Source organism: Salvelinus fontinalis, chromosome 11 (assembly GCF_029448725.1).
Source record: "Salvelinus fontinalis isolate EN_2023a chromosome 11, ASM2944872v1, whole genome shotgun sequence".
Lineage (NCBI taxonomy): Eukaryota > Metazoa > Chordata > Actinopteri > Salmoniformes > Salmonidae > Salvelinus > Salvelinus fontinalis.
In genome coordinates, this window is record NC_074675.1 from 56,930,359 (window position 1) to 56,944,915 (window position 14,557).

The window sequence follows — 14,557 nt, forward strand, 5'->3', positions numbered from 1 at the left end:
GGCCCAGAGCACATTGATAAAGGCCCAGAGCACATACTTATCAAATAACAACAACATAACAACACGAGGCATAATATTTCTGAAGTATCTCCTCCTCTCTGCAACTCACCTGTTGCTCGGTTAATCCTGCCGCTGGTTACCTAAAGACATGCCCTTCCTCTCTTTCTACACACAGAACTCCAGCAGTGGCACCGTCCACCAACCAGGGTGCTCGCTCATCGTCATGGAAACCCCTTGGCTCGGACCGGACCCCGCGACACCACAAATCTCGCGAACGTTGAATCCCGCCTGGAAAGTTTTTTGGAAGCGGTTGAAATATTTCCAGGTAAAATTCTGGGTGTCTCGCGGATCACTGGAACGCTCTGACCCTGAGGAGGATTTAGGGGATTAGGAACATGGATAATAACGAGACACACACACACACACACACACACACACACACACACACACACACACACACACACACACACACACACACACACACACACACACACACACACACACACACACACACACACACACCACACACACACCACACACACACACACACACCACACACACACACACACACACCACACACACACCACACACACACCACACACACACACACACACACCACACACACATACACACACCACACACACACACACACACACCACACACACCACACACACACACACACACACACACACACACACACACACACACACACACACACACACACACACAAACACACACACACACACACACCACACACACCACACACACACACACACACACACACACACACACACACACACACACACACACACACACACACACACACACACACACACACACACACACACCACACACACACACACACCACACACACACACACACCACACACACACACACACACACACACACACACACCCTGGTACCTGTTTCTCCTGAGGTGTGCGTGCTGAGAGCAGAATTAATAGGATTACAAAGACTTAGAACAGTGAGCTGTGTGTGTGTGTGTGTGTGTGTGTGTGTGTGTGTGTGTGTGTGTGTGTGTGTGTGTGTGTGTGTGTGTGTGTGTGTGTGCCTGATTAGAGGCGATCGAGCTGAGTGTGCAGGATCTCGAGACAATTTATGGCTCCATTTCAATCCATCTCTCGTTCATTCCTCTCCTTGTATCCTCTCTCCTCGCTTCCTTCTCCAAACCAATTAGAGAACCGTGGGGAAGGAGGTGAGAGGAAGCGAAGAATCATTGAAAGGTAAATTGAGATGGTTGTATGAGGCTGAGGAAGCGTGCAGGGTGGTGGAGTTGCCCCCTACACACTGATCCTGGGTCAGGTAACATTTTCCCCCGGTCATGGTTGGGTCCTAGATCTGAAACTAGAGGAAAACACCAAGGAAGAAAACATGACAGTAATCTGATAGACTTCATCCATATCCTGTCCTACATCGCCCCCTGGGGGAATGACTATGCTACTGTCTATCACATTACTACACTACAATCAGCTCCACTATAACACTGCTACTACTACCACTACTACTACACTACTACTACTACACTACTACACTACAATTAGCTCCCCTATTACACTACTACTACCACTACACAACTACTACTACACTACTACTACTACACTACTACTACTACCACTACTACTACACTACTACTACTACCACTACTACTACACTACTACTACTACACTACTACACTACAATTAGCTCCCCTATTACACTACTACTACCACTACACAACTACTACTACACTACTACTACTACACTACTACTACTACCACTACTACTACACTACTACTACTACCACTACTACTACACTACTACAACTACACTACTACACTACAATTAGCTCCCCTATTACACTACTACTACTACTACACTACTACTACTACCACTACTACTACACTACTACTACTACACTACTACACTACAATTAGCTCCCCTATTACACTACTACTACCACTACACAACTACTACTACACTACTACTACTACACTACTACTACTACCACTACTACTACACTACTACTACTACCACTACTACTACACTACTACTACTACACTACTACACTACAATTAGCTCCCCTATTACACTACTACTACTACTACACTACTACTACTACCACTACTACTACACTACTACTACTACCACTACTACTACCCTACTAAGGTAGTGAGATACATCCTATATCAACCCTGTCTGTCCAGGTCTGGTTCCTGTCTGTCCAGGTCTGGTTCCTGTCTGTCCAGGTCTGGTTCCTGTCTGTCCAGGTCTGGTTCCTGGTCTGTCCAGGTCTGGTTCCTGTCTGTCCAGGTCTGGTTCCTGTCTGTCCAGGTCTGGTTCCTGTCTGTCCAGGTCTGGTTCCTGGTCTGTCCAGGTCTGGTTCCTGTCTGTCCAGGTCTGGTTCCTGTCTGTCCAGGTCTGGTTCCTGGTCTGTCCAGGTCTGGTTCCTGTCTGTCCAGGTCTGGTTCCTGTCTGTCCAGGTCTGGTTCCTGTCTGTCCAGGTCTGGTTCCTGTCTGTCCAGGTCTGGTTCCTGTCTGTCCAGGTCTGGTTCCTGTCTGTCCAGGTCTGGTTCCTGTCTGTCCAGGTCTGGTTCCTGGTCTGTCCAGGTCTGGTTCCTGTCTGTCCAGGTCTGGTTCCTGTCTGTCCAGGTCTGGTTCCTGTCTGTCCAGGTCTGGTTCCTGTCTGTCCAGGTCTGGTTCCTGTCTGTCCAGGTCTGGTTCCTGTCTGTCCAGGTCTGGTTCCTGTCTGTCCAGGTCTGGTTCCTGTCTGTCCAGGTCTGGTTCCTGTCTGTCCAGGTCTGGTTCCTGTCTGTCCAGGTCTGGTTCCTGTCTGTCCAGGTCTGGTTCCTGGTCTGTCCAGGTCTGGTTCCTGTCTGTCCAGGTCTGGTTCCTGTCTGTCCAGGTCTGGTTCCTGTCTGTCCAGGTCTGGTTCCTGTCTGTCCAGGTCTGGTTCCTGTCTGTCCAGGTCTGGTTCCTGTCTGTCCAGGTCTGGTTCCTGTCTGTCCAGGTCTGGTTCCTGTCTGTCCAGGTCTGGTTCCTGTCTGTCCAGGTCTGGTTTCTGTCTGTCCAGGTCTGGTTCCTGGTCTGTCCAGGTCTGGTTCCTGTCTGTCCAGGTCTGGTTCCTGTCTGTCCAGGTCTGGTTCCTGGTCTGTCCAGGTCTGGTTCCTGTCTGTCCAGGTCTGGTTCCTGGTCTGTCCAGGTCTGGTTCCTGGTACATCCTGTATCAACCCTGTCTGTCCAGGTCTGGTTCCTGTCTGTCCAGGTCTGGTTCCTGTCTGTCCAGGTCTGGTTCCTGTCTGTCCAGGTCTGGTTCCTGTCTGTCCAGGTCTGGTTCCTGGTCTGTCCAGGTCTGGTTCCTGGTCTGTCCAGGTCTGGTTCCTGTCTGTCCAGGTCTGGTTCCTGGTCTGTCCAGGTCTGGTTCCTGTCTGTCCAGGTCTGGTTCCTGTCTGTCCAGGTCTGGTTCCTGGTCTGTCCAGGTCTGGTTCCTGGTCTGTCCAGGTCTGGTTCCTGTCTGTCCAGGTCTGGTTCCTGTCTGTCCAGGTCTGGTTCCTGGTCTGTCCAGGTCTGGTTCCTGTCTGTCCAGGTCTGGTTCCTGGTCTGTCCAGGTCTGGTTCCTGGTACATCCTGTATCAACCCTGTCTGTCCAGGTCTGGTTCCTGTCTGTCCAGGTCTGGTTCCTGTCTGTCCAGGTCTGGTTCCTGGTACATCCTGTATCAACCCTGTCTGTCCAGGTCTGGTTCCTGTCTGTCCAGGTCTGGTTCCTGTCTGTCCAGGTCTGGTTCCTGTCTGTCCAGGTCTGGTTCCTGTCTGTCCAGGTCTGGTTCCTGTCTGTCCAGGTCTGGTTCCTGTCTGTCCAGGTCTGGTTCCTGTCTGTCCAGGTCTGGTTCCTGGTACATCCTGAATCAACCCTGTCTGTCCAGGTCTGGTTCCTGTCTGTCCAGGTCTGGTTCCTGTCTGTACAGGTCTGGTTCCTGGTACATCCTGTATCAACCCTGTCTGTCCAGGTCTGGTTCCTGTCTGTCCAGGTCTGGTTCCTGTCTGTCCAGGTCTGGTTCCTGTCTGTCCAGGTCTGGTTCCTGTCTGTCCAGGTCTGGTTCCTGTCTGTCCAGGTCTGGTTCCTGGTCTGTCCAGGTCTGGTTCCTGGTCTGTCCAGGTCTGGTTCCTGTCTGTCCAGGTCTGGTTCCTGGTCTGTCCAGGTCTGGTTCCTGGTACATCCTGTATCAACCCTGTCTGTCCAGGTCTGGTTCCTGTCTGTCCAGGTCTGGTTCCTGTCTGTCCAGGTCTGGTTCCTGTCTGTCCAGGTCTGGTTCCTGTCTGTCCAGGTCTGGTTCCTGGTCTGTCCAGGTCTGGTTCCTGTCTGTCCAGGTCTGGTTCCTGTCTGTCCAGGTCTGGTTCCTGGTACATCCTGTATCAACCCTGTCTGTCCAGGTCTGGTACCTGTCTGTCCAGGTCTGGTTCCTGTCTGTCCAGGTCTGGTTCCTGTCTGTCCAGGTCTGGTTCCTGTCTGTCCAGGTCTGGTTCCTGGTCTGTCCAGGTCTGGTTCCTGGTCTGTCCAGGTCTGGTTCCTGTCTGTCCAGGTCTGGTTCCTGGTCTGTCCAGGTCTGGTTCCTGGTACATCCTGTATCAACCCTGTCTGTCCAGGTCTGGTTCCTGTCTGTCCAGGTCTGGTTCCTGTCTGTCCAGGTCTGGTTCCTGGTACATCCTGTATCAACCCTGTCTGTCCAGGTCTGGTTCCTGTCTGTCCAGGTCTGGTTCCTGTCTGTCCAGGTCTGGTTCCTGTCTGTCCAGGTCTGGTTCCTGTCTGTCCAGGTCTGGTTCCTGTCTGTCCAGGTCTGGTTCCTGTCTGTCCAGGTCTGGTTCCTGTCTGTCCAGGTCTGGTTCCTGGTACATCCTGAATCAACCCTGTCTGTCCAGGTCTGGTTCCTGTCTGTCCAGGTCTGGTTCCTGTCTGTCCAGGTCTGGTTCCTGGTACATCCTGTATCAACCCTGTCTGTCCAGGTCTGGTTCCTGTCTGTCCAGGTCTGGTTCCTGTCTGTCCAGGTCTGGTTCCTGTCTGTCCAGGTCTGGTTCCTGTCTGTCCAGGTCTGGTTCCTGGTCTGTCCAGGTCTGGTTCCTGGTCTGTCCAGGTCTGGTTCCTGTCTGTCCAGGTCTGGTTCCTGGTCTGTCCAGGTCTGGTTCCTGGTACATCCTGTATCAACCCTGTCTGTCCAGGTCTGGTTCCTGTCTGTCCAGGTCTGGTTCCTGTCTGTCCAGGTCTGGTTCCTGTCTGTCCAGGTCTGGTTCCTGTCTGTCCAGGTCTGGTTCCTGGTCTGTCCAGGTCTGGTTCCTGGTACATCCTGTATCAACCCTGTCTGTCCAGGTCTGGTTCCTGTCTGTCCAGGTCTGGTTCCTGTCTGTCCAGGTCTGGTTCCTGTCTGTCCAGGTCTGGTTCCTGTCTGTCCAGGTCTGGTTCCTGGTCTGTCCAGGTCTGGTTCCTGGTCTGTCCAGGTCTGGTTCCTGTCTGTCCAGGTCTGGTTCCTGGTCTGTCCATGTCTGGTTCCTGGTACATCCTGTATCAACCCTGTCTGTCCAGGTCTGGTTCCTGTCTGTCCAGGTCTGGTTCCTGTCTGTCCAGGTCTGGTTCCTGTCTGTCCAGGTCTGGTTCCTGTCTGTCCAGGTCTGGTTCCTGGTCTGTCCAGGTCTGGTTCCTGTCTGTCCAGGTCTGGTTCCTGTCTGTCCAGGTCTGGTTCCTGGTACATCCTGTATCAACCCTGTCTGTCCAGGTCTGGTTCCTGTCTGTCCAGGTCTGGTTCCTGTCTGTCCAGGTCTGGTTCCTGTCTGTCCAGGTCTGGTTCCTGTCTGTCCAGGTCTGGTTCCTGTCTGTCCAGGTCTGGTTCCTGGTCTGTCCAGGTCTGGTTCCTGGTACATCCTGTATCAACCCTGTCTGTCCAGGTCTGGTTCCTAGTCTGTCCAGGTCTGGTTCCCGTCTGTCCAGGTCTGGTTCCTGGTACATCCTGTATCAACCCTGTCTGTCCAGGTCTGGTTCCTGATCTGTCCAGGTCTGGTTCCTGGTACATCCTGTATCAACCCTGTCTGTCCAGGTCTGGTTCCTAGTCTGTCCAGGTCTGGTTCCTGTCTGTCCAGGTCTGGGTCCTAGTCTGTCCAGGTCTGGTTCCTGTCTGTCCAGGTCTGGTTCCTGTCTGTCCAGGTCTGGTTCCTGTCTGTCCAGGTCTGGTTCCTGTCTGTCCAGGTCTGGTTCCTGGTACATCCTGTATCAACCCTGTCTGTCCAGGTCTGGTTCCTAGTCTGTCCAGGTCTGGTTCCCGTCTGTCCAGGTCTGGTTCCTGGTACATCCTGTATCAACCCTGTCTGTCCAGGTCTGGTTCCTGATCTGTCCAGGTCTGGTTCCTGGTACATCCTGTATCAACCCTGTCTGTCCAGGTCTGGTTCCTGGTCTGTCCAGGTCTGGTTCCTGGTACATCCTGTATCAACCCTGTCTGTCCAGGTCTGGTTCCTGGTCTGTCCAGGTCTGGTTCCTGTCTGTCCAGGTCTGGTTCCTGGTCTGTCCAGGTCTGGTTCCTGTCTGTCCAGGTCTGGTTCCTGGTCTGTCCAGGTCTGGTTCCTGTCTGTCCAGGTCTGGTTCCTGTCTGTACAGGTCTGGTTCCTGGTACAACCTGTATCAACCTTGTCTGTCCAGGTCTGGTTCCTGTCTGTCCAGGTCTGGTTCCTGTCTGTCCAGGTCTGGTTCCTGTCTGTCCAGGTCTGGTTCCTGTCTGTCCAGGTCTGGTTCCTGGTACATCCTGTATCAACCCTGTCTGTCCAGGTCTGGTTCCTAGTCTGTCCAGGTCTGGTTCCCGTCTGTCCAGGTCTGGTTCCTGGTACATCCTGTATCAACCCTGTCTGTCCAGGTCTGGTTCCTGATCTGTCCAGGTCTGGTTCCTGGTACATCCTGTATCAACCCTGTCTGTCCAGGTCTGGTTCCTGGTCTGTCCAGGTCTGGTTCCTGGTACATCCTGTATCAACCCTGTCTGTCCAGGTCTGGTTCCTGGTCTGTCCAGGTCTGGTTCCTGTCTGTCCAGGTCTGGTTCCTGGTCTGTCCAGGTCTGGTTCCTGTCTGTCCAGGTCTGGTTCCTGGTCTGTCCAGGTCTGGTTCCTGTCTGTCCAGGTCTGGTTCCTGTCTGTACAGGTCTGGTTCCTGGTACAACCTGTATCAACCTTGTCTGTCCAGGTCTGGTTCCTGTCTGTCCAGGTCTGGTTCCTGGTACATCCTGTATCAACCCTGTCTGTCCAGGTCTGGTTCCTGTCTGTCCAGGTCTGGTTCCTGTCTGTCCAGGTCTGGTTCCTGTCTGTCCAAGTCTGGTTCCTGGTCTGTCCAGTAGCAGGACGGGGGGTCCCTGGAGCAGGACGGGGGGTCCCTGGAGCAGGACGGGGGGTCCCTGGAGCAGGACGGGGGGTCCTTGGAGCAGGAATAGGGGTCTGGAGCAGGACGGGGGGGTCCCTGGAGCAGGTCGGGGGGTCCTTGAAGCAGGAATAGGGGTCTGGAGCAGGACGGGGGGTCCTTGGAGCAGGTCGGTGGGGTCCTTGGAGCAGGAATAGGGTTCTGGAGCAGGACGGGGGGGTCCCTGGAGCAGGTCGGGGGGTCTGGAGCAGGTCGGGGGGTCCTTGGAGCAGGACGGGGGGTCCTTGGAGCAGGACGGGGGGTCCCTGGAGCAGGTCAGGGGGTCCCTGGAGCAGGACGGGGGCTCCCTGGAGCAGGTCGGGGGGTCCTTGAAGCAGGAATAGGGGTCTGGAGCAGGACGGAGGGGTCCTTGGAGCAGGTCGGGGGGTCCTTGGAGCAGGACGGGGGGGTCCCTGGAGCAGGTCGGGGGGTCTGGAGCAGGACGGGGGGTCCTTGGAGCAGGTCGGTGGGGTCCTTGGAGCAGGACGGGGGGGTCCCTGGAGCAGGTCGGGGGGTCTGGAGCAGGACGGGGGGGTCCTTGGAGCAGGTCTAGGGGTCCTTGGAGCAGGACGGGGGGTCCTTGGAGCAGGACGTGGGGTCCTTGGAGCAGGACGGGGGGTCCTTGGAGCAGGACGTGGGGTCCTTGGAGCAGGTCGGTGGGGTCCTTGGAGCAGGACGGGGGTCCTTGGAGCAGGACGGGGGGGTCCCTGGAGCAGGTCGGGGGTTCTGGAGCAGGACGGGGGGTCCTTGGAGCAGGTCGGTGGGGTCCTTGGAGCAGGACGGTGGGGTCCTTGGAGCTGGTCGGGGGGTCCCTGGAGCAGGTCAGGGGGTCTGGAGCAGGACGGGGGGTCCTTGGAGCAGGTCGGTGGGGTCCTTGGAGCAGGACGGTGGGGTCCTTGGAGCTGGTCGGGGGGTCCCTGGAGCAGGTCGGGGGGTCCTTGAAGCAGGAATAGGGGTCTGGAGCAGGACGGAGGGGTCCTTGGAGCAGGACGGAGGGGTCCTTGGAGCAGGTCGGGGGGTCCTTGGAGCAGGACGGGGGGGTCCCTGGAGCAGGTCGGGGGGTCTGGAGCAGGACGGGGGGTCCTTGGAGCAGGTCGGTGGGGTCCTTGGAGCAGGACGGGGGGGTCCCTGGAGCAGGTCGGGGGGTCTGGAGCAGGACGGGGGGTCCTTGGAGCAGGTCGGTGGGGTCCTTGGAGCAGGTCGGGGGGTCCTTGGAGCAGGACGGGGGGTCTGGAGCAGGACGGGGGATCCTTGGAGCATGTCGGGGGGTCCTTGGAGCAGGTCGGGGGGTCCTTGGAGCAGGACGGGGGATCCTTGGAGCATGTCGGGGGGTCCTTGGAGCATGTCGGGGGGTCCTTGGAGCAGGTTGGGGGGTCCTTGGAGCAGGTCGGGGGGTCCTTGGAGCAGGTCGGGGGGTCCTTGGAGCAGGACGGGAAACGTTGTGTGTGTGTGTGTGTGTGTGTGTGTGTGTGTGTGTGTGTGTGTGTGTGTTTCTGTGTGTGTGTGTGTGTGTGTGTGTGTGTGTGTGTGTGTGTGTGTGTGTGTGTGTGTGTGTGTGTGTGTGTGTGTTTGTGTGTTTGTGTGTTGTGTGTGTGTGTGTGTGTGTGTGTGTGTGTGTGTGTGTTTCTGTGTGTGTGTGTGTGTGTGTGTGTGTGTGTGTGTGTGTGTGTGTGTTTCTGTGTGTGTGTGTGTGTGTGTGTGTGTGTGTGTGTGTGTGTGTGTGTGTGTGTGTGTGTGTGTGTGTGTGTGTGTGTGTGTGTGTGTGTGTCTGTGTCTGTGTCTGTGTCTCTGTGTTTCTGTGTGTGTGTGTTTCTGTGTGTGTGTGTGTGTGTGTGTGTGTGTGTGTGTGTCTGTGTCTGTGTCTCTGTGTTTCTGTGTGTGTGTGTTTCTGTGTGTGTGTGTGTGTGTGTGTGTGTGTGTGTGTGTGTGTGTGTGTGTTTCTGTGTGTGTGTGTGTGTGTGTGTGTGTTTCTGTGTGTGTGTGTGTGTGTGTGTGTGTGTGTGTGTGTGTGTGTGTGTGTGTGTGTGTGTCTGTGTGTCTGTGTTTCTGTGTGTGTGTGGGTGTCCCCTTTTCTTTTCTGCTGTCACCTGTGCTACCTGCCATCAAACCTGAACATCATCAAGTGGTAAAGTGTGTGTGTGTGTGTGTGCGTGCGTGCGTGCGTGCGTGTGTGTGTCTGATAAGATGACTGACTTTCAATGGTGTGATAAAACATTGATATATTTTCTTTTGACTTTGTGGAAGTCTTAGTTTCCACAACAACGAGATCAAGGGAATTGTCATTGAGCAACACACGAGTCCAGTAGAGTCGTTTATTATCATCCAGAGGCTTCATATCAACATGTCAGAAAATGATCACATGACCTACAACAAGGGACAACTATACATATGACAAACTGCATGACAATACAATGGAACCTTTTGGGGGGAAGAGAGGGAGAGGGAGAGAGGAGGAGAGGGAGAGGGAGAGAGGAGGAGAGGGAGAGAGGAGGAGAGGGAGAGGGAGAGAGGAGGATAGGGAGAGAGAAGGAGAGGCAGGAGAGGGAGAGAGGAGGAGAGGGAGAGAGGAGGAGAGGGAGAGAGGAGGAGAGGGAGGAGAGGGAGAAAGGAGCAGAGGGAGAGAGGAGGAGAGGGAGGAGAGGGAGAGAGGAGGAGATGGAGAGAGGAGGAGAGGGAGAGAGAAGGAGAGGGAGGAGAGGGAGAGAGGAGGAGATGGAGAGAGGAGGAGAGGGAGAGAGAAGGAGAGGGAGGAGAGGGAGAGAGGAGGAGAGGGAGAGAGGCAGGAGAGGGAGAGAGGAGGAGAGGGAGGAGAGGGAGAGAGGAGGAGAGGGAGAGAGGAGGAGATGGAGAGAGGAGGAGAGGGAGAGAGAAGGAGAGGGAGGAGAGGGAGAGAGGAGGAGAGGGAGAGAGGAGGAGAGGGAGAGAGGAGGAGATGGAGAGAGGAGGAGAGGGAGAGAGAAGGAGAGGGAGGAGAGGGAGAGAGGAGGAGAGGGAGAGAGGCAGGAGAGGGAGAGAGGAGGAGAGGGAGAGAGGAGGAGAGGGAGGAGAGGGAGAGAGGAGGAGAGGGAGAGAGGAGGAGATGGAGAGAGAAGGAGAGGGAGGAGAGGGAGAGAGGAGCAGAGGGAGAGAGGAGGAGAGGTAGAGAGGTAGGAGAGGTAGAGAGAAGGAGAGGCAGGAGAGGGAGAGAGGAGGAGAGGGAGAGAGGAGGAGAGGGAGAGAGGAGGAGAGGGAGGAGAGGGAGAGAGGAGCAGAGGGAGAGAGGAGGAGAGGTAGAGAGGTAGGAGAGGGAGAGAGGCAGAGAGGGAGAGAGGAGGCAAGGGAGAGAGGTAGGAGAGGGAGAGAGGTAGGAGAGGGAGAGAGGAGGAGAGGGAGAGAAGTAGGAGAGGTAGAGAGGAGGCGAGGGAGAGAGGTAGAGGGAGAGAGGTAGGAGAGGGAGAGAGGAGGCGAAGGAGAGAGGTAGGAGAGGGAGAGAGGTAGGAGAGGGAGAGAGGAGGAGAGTTAGAGAGGAGGAGAGGGAGAGAGGTAGGAGAGGGAGAGAGGTAGGAGAGGGAGAGAGGAGGAGAGTTAGAGAGGAGGCGAAGGAGAGAGGTAGGAGAGGGAGAGAGATAGGAGAGGGAGAGAGGAGGAGAGTTAGAGAGGAGGAGAGGGAGAGAAAACCCCCTCCTCCTCAGGCTCTCCCCCCATCGCCTCTAGATCGGCTGGGCAGGTGCCTGGGGGTGAGACGATGGGTGAGGCGAGGATCAGAATGGGTAGAAGTTTGGGTCTCTCTTACTGGGGGGCTCTTCTCCAAAGGACAGGGGTTATCTGCACCTCCACTCTTTATCTGTACCCCTCCCCCTTCCCTCACCCCTACACCCCCCTCTGTCCCCTTCTCCACGGCCCTCTTCATCTGTACCCCTACCGCACCCTCCACCTCAGGTTTGGGGGTCCCCTGCCCCCCCGAGGCCATCGGGGCTACAGTCGGGGGGTTCCCCAGGTGGGCGTGGCCGGGGTCTGTTGTCAGAGGTAAGGGGTCAGGGGTTAAGGGTGAAGGGTCAGGGTTAGGGTCCACACTCAGCCCCTGGCTCTGGTACGCTGGGACCACTGGAGGCAGCATCACCCTGGTGTAGACCACCTAGAAGAAATACAACATGAGACACAACGTACCATGGTAGATGACCTACATGGTAGTAACCTACATGGTAGTGACCTACATGGTAGTGACCTACATGGTAGATGATCTAGATGGTAGTAACCTACATGGTAGATGATCTACATGGTAGTAACCTACATGGTAGATCACCCACATGGTAGTAACCTACATGGTAGTAACCTACATGGTAGTGACCTACATGGTAGTGACCTACATGGTAGTAACCTACATGGTAGTAACCTACATGGTAGTGACCTACATGGTAGTGACCTACATGGTAGATGATCTAGATGGTAGTAACCTACATGGTAGATGATCTACATGGTAGTAACCTACATGGTAGATCACCCACATGGTAGTAACCTACATGGTAGTAACCTACATGGTAGTAACCTACATGGTAGTGACCTACATGGTAGTGACCTACATGGTAGTAACCTACATGGTAGATGACCTACATGGTAGTAACCTACATGGTAGTAACCTACATGGTAGTAACCTACATGGTAGTGACCTACATGGTAGTGACCTACATGGTAGTGACCTACATGGTAGTAACCTACATGGTAGTAACCTACATGGTAGATGATCTAGATGGTAGTAACCTACATGGTAGATGATCTACATGGTAGTAACCTACATGGTAGTAACCTACATGGTAGTGACCTACATGGTAGTAACCTACATGGTAGTAACCTACATGGTAGTAACCTACATGGTAGTAACCTACATGGTAGTAACCTACATGGTAGTGACCTACATGGTAGTGACCTACATGGTAGATGATCTAGATGGTAGTAACCTACATGGTAGATGATCTACATGGTAGTAACCTACATGGTAGATCACCCACATGGTAGTAACCTACATGGTAGTAACCTACATGGTAGTAACCTACATGGTAGTGACCTACATGGTAGTGACCTACATGGTAGTAACCTACATGGTAGATGACCTACATGGTAGTAACCTACATGGTAGTAACCTACATGGTAGTAACCTACATGGTAGTAACCTACATGGTAGTGACCTACATGGTAGTGACCTACATGGTAGTGACCTACATGGTAGTAACCTACATGGTAGTAACCTACATGGTAGATGATCTAGATGGTAGTAACCTACATGGTAGATGATCTACATGGTAGTAACCTACATGGTAGTAACCTACATGGTAGTGACCTACATGGTAGTAACCTACATGGTAGTAACCTACATGGTAGTAACCTACATGGTAGTGACCTACATGGTAGTGACCTACATGGTAGTAACCTACATGGTAGTGACCTACATGGTAGTGACCTACATGGTAGTAACCTACATGGTAGATGACCTACATGGTAGTAACCTACATGGTAGTGACCTACATGGTAGTAACCTACATGGTAGTAACCTACATGGTAGTGACCTACATGGTAGTAACCTACATGGTAGTGACCTACATGGTAGTGACCTACATGGTAGTAACCTACATGGTAGTGACCTACATGGTAGTAACCTACATGGTAGATGACCTACATGGCAGTGACCTACATGGTAGTGACCTACATGGTAGTAACCTACATGGTCGATGACCTACATGGTAGTAACCTACATGGTAGTAACCTACATGGTAGTAACCTACATGGTAGATGATCTAGATGGAAGTAACCTACATGGTAGTAACCTACATGGTAGTGACCTACATGGTAGTAACCTACATGGTAGTAACCTACATGGTAGTAACCTACATGGTAGTGACCTACATGGTAGTGACCTACATGGTAGTGACCTACATGGTAGTAATCTACATGGTAGTGACCTACATGGTAGTAACCTACATGGTAGTGACCTACATGGTAGTGAACTACATGGTAGTAATCTACATGGTAGTGACCTACATGGTAGTAACCTACATGGTAGATGACCTACATGGCAGTGACCTACATGGTAGTGACCTACATGGTAGTGACCTACATGGTAGTGACCTACATGGTAGTAATCTACATGGTAGTGACCTACATGGTAGTAACCTACATGGTAGTAACCTACATGGTAGTGACCTACATGGTAGTAACCTACATGGTAGTAACCTACATGGTAGTGATCTACATGGTAGTAACCTACATGGTAGTAACCTACATGGTAGTGACCTACATGGTAGATGATCTAGATGGTAGTGACCTACATGGTAGTAACCTACATGGTAGTAACCTACATGGTAGTGACCTACATGGTAGTGACCTACATGGTAGTAATCGACATGGTAGTGACCTACATGGTAGTAACCTACATGGTAGTGACCTACATGGTAGTAACCTACATGGTAGTGACCTACATGGTAGATGACCTACATGGTAGTGACCTACATGGTAGTAACCTACATGGTAGTAACCTACATGGTAGTGACCTACATGGTAGTGACCTACATGGTAGTAATCGACATGGTAGTGACCTACATGGTAGTAACCTACATGGTAGTGACCTACATGGTAGTGACCTACATGGTAGTAACCTACATGGTAGTAATCTACATGGTAGTGACCTACATGGTAGTAATCTACATGGTAGTGACCTACATGGTAGTAACCTACATGGTAGTAACCTACATGGTAGTGACCTACATGGTAGTGACCTACATGGTAGTAACCTACATGGTAGTAACCTACATGGTAGTGACCTACATGGTAGTGACCTACATGGTAGTAACCTACATAGTAGTAACCTACATGGTAGTGACCTAGATGTGACTCTTTCCTCCACCCCATCTAGTGTGTTCTGACTCTTTCCTCCACCCCATCTAGTGTGTTCTGACTCTTTCCTCCACCCCATCTAGTGTGTGTTCTGACTCTTTCCTCCACCCCATCTAGTGTGTGTTCTGACTCTTTCCTCCACCCCATCTAGTGTGTGTTCTGACTCTTTCCTCCACCCCATCTAGTGTGTGTTCTGACTCTTTCCTCCACCCCATCTAGTGTGTGTTCTGACTCTTTCCTCCACCCCATCTAGTGTGTGTTCTGAGTACGGAACCA

General features: G+C 53.2%; 1 protein-coding gene across 1 annotated transcript in view; it reads right to left on the reverse strand.

Moving 5' to 3' along the window:
- Positions 1-221: 221 nt before the first annotated feature.
- LOC129864757 (uncharacterized) overlaps positions 222-14,557 on the reverse strand; it is a 20,591-nt gene continuing 6,255 nt past the window's right edge. Inside the window, exons 3-6 of the mRNA XM_055937052.1 lie at positions 11,190-11,531; positions 8,697-8,814; positions 7,365-8,647; positions 222-368 (exon numbers count right to left, since the gene is read on the reverse strand). Coding sequence (XP_055793027.1) covers positions 222-368; positions 7,365-8,647; positions 8,697-8,814; positions 11,190-11,531 — 1,890 coding nt within the window. The remainder of the gene's footprint in view (positions 369-7,364; positions 8,648-8,696; positions 8,815-11,189; positions 11,532-14,557) is intronic.